General features: G+C 33.1%; 1 protein-coding gene and 1 pseudogene across 2 annotated transcripts; both read right to left on the reverse strand.

The window, feature by feature from the left end:
- Nucleotides 1–1677: 1677 nt before the first annotated feature.
- On the reverse strand, nt 1678–3398 carry LOC143230279 (uncharacterized). Its single transcript, XM_076463527.1, has 2 exons — nt 3244–3398; nt 1678–2321 (listed from the first exon to the last, which is right to left on the reverse strand). Exons 1-2 carry the CDS (start codon nt 3253–3255, stop codon nt 1908–1910), a joined length of 426 nt encoding a protein of 141 aa, XP_076319642.1. The 5' UTR covers nt 3256–3398; the 3' UTR covers nt 1678–1907.
- Nucleotides 3399–9105: 5707 nt separating this feature from the next.
- Nucleotides 9106–10721, reverse strand: LOC143230280 (uncharacterized; annotated as a pseudogene). Its single transcript, XR_013016312.1, has 2 exons — nt 10563–10721; nt 9106–9777 (listed from the first exon to the last, which is right to left on the reverse strand). The product of XR_013016312.1 is annotated as an uncharacterized LOC143230280 (transcript).
- Nucleotides 10722–11566: the final 845 nt, after the last annotated feature.

Below are 11566 nucleotides of genomic sequence, written 5' to 3' on the forward strand. Positions count from 1 at the left end.
CACATCTTGTCCGGTGACCTTCGATTAGTTTTGAGTACCCTAAGGAAGACGTCTAGGCGTGGTTTCTTTTCACACATCAGCAACCACAAGTTAAATAGCAGAACAGGATCCTTCATCCAATGGTAAGGGATTCGATACAATCAGGGATCCCTGGTCTGCTGCAGCCTTCACGACCACTGAGAAAAAACCCTTTAGCGGCTAATCCGGCGTGTAAAATATACACACGTCTTTCATGTCTGAGTGCAAATAATAAAAGTGGAACACACGAAATCACAAATAGGCAGACAGACTGACATGTCCACAACTTTCAAGCATTTCAGGAAAACGAAAAGCTGTGGACATGTCAGTCTGTCTGCCTATTTGTGATTTCGTGTGTTCCACTTTTATTATTTGCACTTTCAGTCTTTATTTGTAGTTGAAAAAGTGCGCATGGACTCGTAGATTTTAACCTCGATAAACATTAAAAAACCCGCCAATTTTCTTCTGGGGTTCTAAGGTGGTCTAGAAAACACCCTTTCCCAATTTCCACCTCCCAAAGTCAGTTGAGAAGCTTGAATGTACTTAAACTACCTGGTTTCGCAGTTTGAAATTAACTCATACTTTAAATTTTAATCTCACAATATAGAAAATAACTGAGTGTGCATTAAGTTACATAAAACTACTTATTAGTCAAAGCTCATAACGAGTTATATTTATATTTCCATCGCGAGTATCAAAACCCTATTTTTCGAGTGGTGAACCTGTGGAATTACGATGAACCGCTGAAGGCACACCAATAGTCAATGATCTACTTTAACAAATACAAACTTACTACAAACTCACTTTCAATAATATGTTGACTTGGAAGTATTTTTACGTGAAAAATTATCCTTTCATTTCACGAATTAGACTTAACAAATTTTCTCATATATATATATATATATGTTTACATTTGGAATAGTAGAGTTTCACCTGTAAAAACTTAACTAATAAAGTGCCAAATGTACTACACAATAATATATTTCGAAAGATAAAGGTTAAACGTATTTCATCAACGATCCATGTCTGGTTAGTATAACAAAGAATTCATGATTTGTGTGCTTGAGAATATAAGAAGTTTTCAACATTATTAGAAGTTACTGAAAATAGGCTTAAGCTTAACTGTTTCATTATCTATATCATAAGGTTGGTATTTGATATACTTTGAAAGTTAAGATGACTAGTATTGAAAACTCATGTTTTAGGAGTAGTTTTAAATTGTGTTTGTAGGAAGCTAGTATCGATATTATTATATCCGTTTTAGCTGTTGTAACGTAGCATTTTTTGAGGTAGCAATCTTAAACAAATTCCATATAGAAATGATAATACAGTTTTCTCAAAAACACCATCTTTGTCCTTTCAATAAACAATATCTTGTTAAATGTTGCCAAAGTTCCCGAGAGCAATACTTCATAAATCAATTGAAATGGCGTTGTACAAAACAATCACAATAATCAAGCACGGAAGAAAATAGAAAGAATGGCTTAAAATAGTTTTGAAAAACGTTTTAATACAAAACAGTAAGCTATCTGTACATTTGTCTCTGAGAGTTATGAATATGATAACACAGACAGACAACATGTAGCTAAGTAAATACATGAAATTATTTCACAAGACTTAAGCAAAGGGATTCACCAGTAAAATAAAACTGTACCAAAATTGTTTGTTCACTTTTTATTAATTTCAAGCAGTAAATTATCCAGTCTTTCAAAACACGTTGCATTTACAAGTAGAGAGCGAATTGTGTTCTTTCATGTTTGAAAATCCTTTAGAAATTGTTAGTTAAAGCGAAAACAACAAACATTTGTAAAAGTATCTGTAAAACTGTTGTAACCTTGAAGAACAAAATATTTGAGTATCAGTATAAAAATATAACCGGGTCATTAGGTTTAATGGCTGGCAATCAGGGTCTTCTCTGCTTCGAGGACTTTCTCTCGTTCCTTCAGAGTCTTCTGCTCATCCAAACTGTGTTGATGAAGGGCAGCACTGTGGTGCAAAGCGGAGTAATAGTGGCCAGGGTGGTAGTAACCACCGTAGTAATTACCAGGGTAGTAGTAATTTGGGTGATAGTAACCAGGGTTGTAGTAACCGGGATAATAGTGACGAGTCTGTTTAGCAGCACGCTCCTCTACTTTAAGCTCCTCAGCTTTATGTTTCTCGAGATCCGATACTTGTTGTTGGTTGATGTAATTCAGAGCTTCCTGTTGCAGGTTCTGCAGAAAGGCCGGATCGTGTTTACCTTCTGGAACGTTGAAGGGGAAGACTTCGGCCAAAGCAACAACGCAGAGACAAGCAAGGATTGCCTTAGTTAAAAATACAAAACTGTATCGTTACAAAGCTTCATTTAAAAAACGTTATTTTAAAAATCAATTTCCGAACCTATAAATATACATAAAGTATTACAATCAATGAGAAAATCAATTGTTGTAAATTTATGAAAATGATGAAACGCTAACCAAACTGTTGAGAAAATCAACATTAGAATTTATAACGTTAATTAACACAGCGATTTGTTTAGTATGTAACAATTAATATCAGAACATTTTAAAGATAGAAATTCCATTCGTTTGGATATATATTCAAATAAATTATTCAGCATGATATGAAATAATAAACAATAAGTTATGTTTTTAAAATCAAGTGTTTGTTTTGTGTTTTTTCTTAGAGCAAAGCCACAAAGGGCTATCTGCTCAGCCCACCGAGGAGAATCGAACCTCTGATTTTAGCGTTGTAAATCTGGAGACATACCGCTGTACTAGCGTGGGTGGGCTTTAAAATCAAACCACTATCATGTTCAGCTCGGACTCTTACATAATGAAGAAGGGTGACATATTGTTTAATACATAAAACCGTAATAAAAAACAGTAAAATGTATCATAAGTAATCTCGTAATATGTCACTAACATTCCATGGAATTAATCAATATTTAATAATATTTATCCAGCCAAGTAAATTATAACGTCTTTCTGTGTATTTATATCTATATATCTATATTTAATATCTAGATATATATATATGTTAATAATTCGATTGAAATTTTAAGTGCAGAAAATGAAACAAAGCTGTCGTTGAAAATAAGTTTAAAAAATGATACTTTCTATTAACTTGAGAAACGGGAAAGTTGAATTTAACATTTGGATATAATATTTCAAGTTCAAAACATTTAAAATGTTTAATTTTAAACAAGAATGACTGCCGCGATCAAAGAGTTTAAACAACGCTTACCAATCGCATCATCTTTATATTGATTGTATGTAGAATCAACAGCTATCTTACTAAGGAAATCTGTACCAACAACAGTACCTCGATACACACTCTGGAAACTATTCTGGCTTTTATACTCTCTTCTTCATGGTCGTTTCTCAAAAGTAAACTAAAGATGTCCTTCCTAACTTTATTACCGAGGGTCACTAAGGAAGATGGCCTTGCAGAAGAACCAAGCATCTCGATCCTACGTTATCCTATCAATTTTTTCTTTCCCACGTCTCCACCCATGCCCTGTACCTGTTGGAATTTTCTTAAATACACCTCCTGAAATATCAGAGCGCATTAGATATAGTTTAGCCTGAGGTTCTAGTAGCCACATGTATTTAAAATAAATTTTGCTAATTAGTTTAAAGTAGATGGGTTAAGCACAAAAAAGATTTTCCTTGATTGGTGATTCTAACACTACATCATTAAACTTTGTGCTTCTTTTACAGATCTCCTTGGACTGGACCAATAATAGGTGGTGAACCTATGAACACGATATTTTTTAAGTCAGTGTTAAACCTAATTTGTTTTATCTTCTGTCATTTACTTTTGCAGATTTGCAAAGCAAACTGTGTAGTCACTATGTAACACACATGAATTGGGTTAAGACTGTCACTTTTTGCTTTCTTTACGAATGTTTTAAACTAAACTTGTAGACAACGTTCACTATTCACATAACTTGAACATCTTATTTTAAGTCCCTCGGAACTTATGTACAAATTTGTGTGAGTTTTACCGCGTGTCGTTTCGTATATTCAATTTGTTTGTATTTTTATATTTGTATATACGAATATACATGCTTTATTTAGTCCCAAGCTTTAGTTTTATTCTTATGTATGGTAAAATTACTTCATTTTTCTTCAATATATCATATGTATCTCTGTTAATTAATTCTGTATAATAACATATATAATAATTGTTTTAGAAAAGAAGCAAAAAATGAACAAGTAAATGAACTTAGACGTTAAGGGTGTTTTGAACTGAAAACAAATAACATTTTTACCTTTTGGCTGTTATTTAATCTAATGTTTAATATATCGACATCTACTGTAGACTTACTATATCATTCTTTGATGTATCAATCGCTTTTTAACCCTCTCTATACATATGAATACTTTTAAATGTATAAACTCATGTACTGATAACCAAACGCTGGGAAACTCATTGCTTTAAACAGACAATATAAAATCCCGCCTTGGTGCACAACATTGGACAATACATCCACTTTAAAATATCTATCATATGATGTCATGCCTTAATGTAAAAGTTTGGAAGCTCAATAACTTGAAACGTACAATACAAAGTAATGTCTTAATGAACAATTCTAGGTGATACACCCGCTTTAAAATATTAAACACATAAACTTATGTCTTGAACAAACATGCGGGAAACTCACCAAATCTAAAACAACCACATCATGTTCTCAAGAATGCATTTGCGAACAAAATAGGTTCAAGTATTGTTAACAAGCATAAAAAATTTGAAAATTCAATAATTTTGTGTAAAGGCCCACATCAATATTTTATAGACACATTTGTGCGCGTGCGCATATAAATTTAATGAGAATTTTTCATCTTATAATTTTAACTTTATTTTTTAATTTTTGTAATCTAACGAAAGTTAAAACTTTCGTTTTACAGTTTAATATAATATCCTAATCCTTTAATATGCTTTGAAATTTTAGTAATAAAAAACACGTGTACTGTAATGAATGTCATTCATTTTTGATAACTAAATTTGGGAGATTTAAAATGGTTTTCACGGGTGTGGGTCTCTAAATACCGTTAGAATTAAGTTATATTTAAGCTGGCTTGAGTAACATATTTTTGCTTTAAATTATCAGTTTCAATATAAAATCACGGACACTTCTACACATATAATTAAGCTTTTGTTCTTAAGTTAAAATGATATATTAAAATTCCAGTCAAATATAAGGGTAATATTAAGACTATACAGAGCATCTTATATCCAAGATCCGAAACACATTAACGTTATTATAAAATTCGAAATTCATTATTAAGTTAAATATATGAAATCCTGAACAAGATATATCTTAGCCAAAGATATTCTTTTAATATAATAACATTTTTATCAACGTTTAGTCCTTGAACATAATGTCTTTCGATATAGAATCACTTAGGTTTACAAATTTATAAAACAAACCTTTCATCCAAGTTACCATGAGAAACCACAGTCAAGTCGTTTTAAGAATGAAGTTTGGTAGACGAGGCCCAGCTTGTCATCACCACCCATCGCCAACACTTGAGATACTCTTTATCAACGAATAATGGGATTGACCGTCACTTTATAACGCTCCCATGGCTGAAATGGCGATAATGTTTGGTGTGATGGAGATTCGAACCCGCGACACTCAGATTATGAGTCGAGTGCCTTAACCACTTGGTCATGCTAGACACTTACAAATGTAGTAATTCCTTAGTATTTAGTCATGGTTGAAATAATATAGTGAACTTAGAGATGTAGTGATTCACTAATGCTCAACCACTGCAGTCCTTTTCAGGAGTCAAAGTATTAAACAATTATCTAACGCTGAAGGTGTTAGTTATCTTAGGTCTGTGAATATTGTTTTACATGGATAGGATGATGTTAGTGCATCCTCTGCTGAGTCAGGAGCTTTGAAGAGTCAACCCTATGCCACTGGTGAGGGTCAAAGTGTGCAAGGCATGACGTTCTATAGAGCGCCATCCAACATGATTTTGCACGTTTGATGTTAGTTACCAACTATTCATTTAACTCTAAACTGCTAATTTAGCAAATGTTCGTGGTAGAGCAGACAAAGTACCAAGAAAAATGGGCAGAGACAACAAAAATACATTAGATGTGTATTTCGGCGATTCTAAAGACTACGTAAATACAAACTTTACGATATACAAAAGTATCAATATTCTTCAGACTGGCTAATATCTGATTGTTCATGTACAGCAAACTTTACTTGCCAAACATCGTGTAAATACACGTAGTAAATACGGAATTGTATTTAATATTCTTTCTCCAATACGAAATCGGACCAAAAAAAAAATCAATCCTGCGTCCATTCGATCAATCAAATCAGAAATAGGAAGAGCCTATCGTCTTTTCTCTAAGTTTGTGTGGACATTCTGACACAAATATGGATAAAAGCACTGTCCAGCTTTTTATAGATTCAACTGGCCACAGGATGAATTATGTTTTTTGTTTCTTAACCAGTAACTCACTTATCACTTTTTTCTCCTTAAAAATAACTTTTATCCGATAAGAATATTTACTGAGTACAAAGTAAGTAACTGTATCCACGACCACATAGCCTGTTTCTCAAAGTAACCTTTAATTCTTTCGAGTTCCTTCTATTTTCAGATTGTTATGTTGTTTTGTTTAATCTGTGCGTCAAAATAAGCAATTTTTATTGTTATCATCATTTTTGTTTCGTTTTATCCATCTTATAATACTTAATTTTCGTGTCACCATCTTTTCTTGCTAGTCTCCAATGGTACAACAATAAGTCTGAAGGCTTTTAGCACAAGTAATGTTTTGTGCTGAACAACAAATAAAGAAATAAAAAACACAAGAATGTCAAAATGTATGAAAACGATTAAATATTTAATAAGGCAACTACATAAAACATGATAATTTTTGTTACTGTTACTGTTGAAGAGACAGACGGTAATTTACTGGATAAAAAGTGTGATAGTGGACGAAATACATAGGAAATACTCCTTTGGTCATCGCTAATGATTTTCTATTATACTTACTGTTGACTACATCCATACACAAGTGTTTCATATTAAGTTAATGGGTGTAAAATTGACTTTTCTAGTTGTTTTCATCAATTTGAAAGAATACCTTCACACATTGGTTGCAAATCACTCATTGACCAATAACATGGTCTGCTTTAATTGATTCGTAAATAACTGATAAAATCAATCCAAGAACCCTACAGTTTGTTGCAGAGGGTTTCTAAGCATGATTAATGTGTATACCTTCCGTTTATCTAGGTTCTCCTTCTCAATACGTTACCGATGAGTTTTGGAATAAAGAGATCATTGAAGCGAGAACTTCTCCAGTGAAAACGATTAGGGGTAAGGGTCTCCCTAGCGTTGGTTGCGATATTACATTTTTTTCTTGTAGCCTCGAGAACGTCCTTGAAAGGTTTCTTCTGTCCACATCTTGTCCGGTGACCTTCGATTAGTTTTGAGTACCCTAAGGAAGACGTCTAGGCGTGGTTTCTTTTCACACATCAGCAACCACAAGTTAAATAGCAGAACAGGATCCTTCATCCAATGGTAAGGGATTCGATACAATCAGGGATCCCTGGTCTGCTGCAGCCTTCACGACCACTGAGAAAAAAACCCTTTAGCGGCTAATCCGGCGTGTAAAATATACACACGTCTTTCATGTCTGAAAGTGCAAATAATAAAAAGTGGAACACACGAAATCACAAATAGGCAGACAGACTGACATGTCCACAACTTTCAAGCATTTCAGGAAAACGAAAAGCTGTGGACATGTCAGTCTGTCTGCTATTTGTGATTTCGTGTGTTCCACTTTATTATTTGCACTTTCAGTCTTTATTTGTAGTTGAAAAAGTGCGCATGGACTCGTAGATTTTAACCTCGATAAACATTAAAAACCCGCCAATTTTCTTCTGGGGTTCTAAGGTGGTCTAGAAAACACCCTTTCCCAATTTCCACCTCCCAAAGTCAGTTGAGAAGCTTGAATGTACTTAAACTACCTGGTTTCGCAGTTTGAAATTAACTCATACTTTAAATTTTAATCTCACAATATAGAAAATAACTGAGTGTGCATTAAGTTACATAAAACTACTTATTAGTCAAAGCTCATAACGAGTTATATTTATATTTCCATCGCGAGTATCAAAACCCTATTTTTCGAGTGGTGAACCTGTGGAATTACGATGAACCGCTGAAGGCACACCAATAGTCAATGATCTACTTTAACAAATACAAACTTACTACAAACTCACTTTCAATAATATGTTGACTTGGAAGTATTTTTACGTGAAAAATTATCCTTTCATTTCACAAATTAGACTTAACAAATTTTCTCATATATATATATATATATGTTTACATTTGGAATAGTAGAGTTTCACCTGTAAAAACTTAACTAATAAAGTGCCAAATGTACTACACAATAATATATTTCGAAAGATAAAGGTTAAACGTATTTCATCAACGATCCATGTCTGGTTAGTATAACAAAGAATTCATGATTTGTGTGCTTGAGAATATAAGAAGTTTTCAACATTATTAGAAGTTACTGAAAATAGGCTTAAGCTTAACTGTTTCATTATCTATATCATAAGGTTGGTATTTGATATACTTTGAAAGTTAAGATGACTAGTATTGAAAACTCATGTTTTAGGAGTAGTTTTAAATTGTGTTTGTAGGAAGCTAGTATCGATATTATTATATCCGTTTTAGCTGTTGTAACGTAGCATTTTTTGAGGTAGCAATCTTAAACAAATTCCATATAGAAATGATAATACAGTTTTCTCAAAAACACCATCTTTGTCCTTTCAATAAACAATATCTTGTTAAATGTTGCCAAAGTTCCTGAGAGCAATACTTCATAAATCAATTGAAATGGCGTTGTACAAAACAATCACAATAATCAAGCACGGAAGAAAATAGAAAGAATGGCTTAAAATAGTTTTGAAAACGTTTTAATACAAAACAGTAAGCTATCTGTACATTTGTCTCTGAGAGTTATGAATATGATAACACAGACAGACAACATGTAGCTAAGTAAATACATGAAATTATTTCACAAGACTTAAGCAAAGGGATTCACCAGTAAAATAAAACTGTACCAAAATTGTTTGTTCACTTTTTATTAATTTCAAGCAGTAAATTATCCAGTCTTTCAAAACACGTTGCATTTACAAGTAGAGAGCGAATTGTGTTCTTTCATGTTTGAAAATCCTTTAGAAATTGTTAGTTAAAGCGAAAACAACAAACATTTGTAAAAGTATCTGTAAAACTGTTGTAACCTTGAAGAACAAAATATTTGAGTATCAATATAAAAATATAACCGGGTCATTAGGTTTAATGGCTGGCAATCAGGGTCTTCTGCTTCGAGGACTTTCTCTCGTTCCTTCAGAGCCTTCTGCTCATCCAAACTGTGTTGATGAAGGGCAGCATTGTGGTGCAAAGCGGAGTAATAGTGGCCAGGGTGGTAGTAACCACCGTAGTAATTACCAGGGTAGTAGTGATTTGGGTGGTAGTAACCAGGGTTGTAGTAGCCGGGATGATAGTAACCAGGATGATAATAACCAGGGTAATAGTGACGAGCCTGTTTAGCAGCACGCTCCTCTACTTTAAGCTCCTCAGCTTTATGTTTCTCGAGATCCGATACTTGTTGTTGGTTGATGTAATTCAGAGCTTCCTGTTGCAGGTTCTGCAGAAAGGCCGGATCGTGTTTACCTTCTGGAACGTTGAAGGGGAAGACTTCGGCCAAAGCAACAACGCAGAGACAAGCAAGGATTGCCTTAGTTAAAAATACAAAACTGTATCGTTACAAAGCTTCATTTAAAAAACGTTATTTTAAAATCAATTTCCGAACCTATAAATATACATAAAGTATTACAATCAATGAGAAAATCAATTGTTGTAAATTTATGAAAATGATGAAACGCTAACCAAACTGTTGAGAAAATCAACATTAGAATTTATAACGTTAATTAACACAGCGATTTGTTTAGTATGTAACAATTAATATCAGAACATTTTAAAGATAGAAATTCCATTCGTTTGGATATATATTCAAATGAATTATTCAGCATGATATGAAATAATAAACAATAAGTTAAGTTTTTTTTAAAATCAAACCAGTATCATGTTCAGCTCAGACTCTTACATAATGAAGAAGGGTGACATATTGTTTAATACATAAAACCGTAATAAAAAAACAGTAAAATGTATCATAAGTAATCTCGTAATATGTCACTAACATTCCATGGAATTAATCAATATTTAATAATATTTATCCAGCCAAGTAAAGTGTAACATCTTTCTCTGTATTTATATCTATATATCTATATTTAATATCTAGATATATATATATGTTAATAATTCGATTGAAATTTTAAGTGCAGAAAATGAAACAAAGCTGTCGTTTAAAATAAGTTTAAAAAATAATACTTTCTATTAACTTGAGAAACGGGAAAGTTGAATTTAACATTTGGATAAAATATTACAAGTTCAAAACATTTAAAAATGTTTAATTTTAAACAATAATGACTGCCGCGATCAAAGCGTTTTAACAACACTTACCAATCGCATCATCTTTATATTGATTGTATGTAGAATCAACAGCTACCTTACTAAGGAAATCTGTACCAACAACAGTACCTCGATACACACTCTGGAAACTATTCTGGCTTTTATACTCTCTTCTTCATGGTCGTTTCTCAAAAGTAAACCAAAGATGTCCTTCCTAACTTTGTCACCGAGGGTCATTAAGCAAGATGGCCTTGCAGAAGAACCAAACATTTTGATTCTACGTCATCCTACCCCCTCCCTCCTAGGGCTCCACCCATGGCCTGTACCTGTTGGAATTTTCATGAAGACGCCTTCTGAAATATCAGAGCATATTAGCGATAGCCTAAGGTTCTAGAAGCCATGCATATTGATGTAAATTTTGTTAATTTGTTTGATCTGGATATCTGAGGCTCAGAATTGGTTTTGTTTTTCTTTTATTGGCGACTCTAAAACTACGTCACTAAACTTCCATTTTCATTTAACAGATCTCCCTAGACTGGTCCATGGATTAAACCTATGAAGACGATATTCTTTAAATTAAAGCTGAACCTAGACCTCTTTTTTCACCTGCTTTTTTATGAATGTTTTTAAACGAAACATGTAAACAACGTTCATTGTTCACATAATTTAAAATCTCCTTATTTTAAGACTCTTGTAACATATGCAAATGTCAGTGTGAATTTTACCGCGTATTATTTCATGTATCAATTTGTTTGTATTTTTAAATTTTGTAAATTAATATACACACTGTATTTAGTCCCAAGTTTTAGTTTGACTTTTATTGTTATGTATGGTAAAATTACTTCACTTCTTCATCAGTATTGTCTGTTTTTTAAATTTCGCGCAAAGCTACATGAGGGCTATTTGCGCTAGCCGTCCTTAATTTAGCAGTGTAAGACTAGAGGGAAGGCAGCTAGTCATCACCACCCACCGCCAACTCTTGGGCTACTATTTTATCAACAAATAGTGGGAATGACCGTCACTTTATAACGCCCCCACGGCTGGGAGGGCGAGCA

This window comes from Tachypleus tridentatus, chromosome 10, assembly GCF_004210375.1.
Source record: "Tachypleus tridentatus isolate NWPU-2018 chromosome 10, ASM421037v1, whole genome shotgun sequence".
Lineage (NCBI taxonomy): Eukaryota > Metazoa > Arthropoda > Merostomata > Xiphosura > Limulidae > Tachypleus > Tachypleus tridentatus.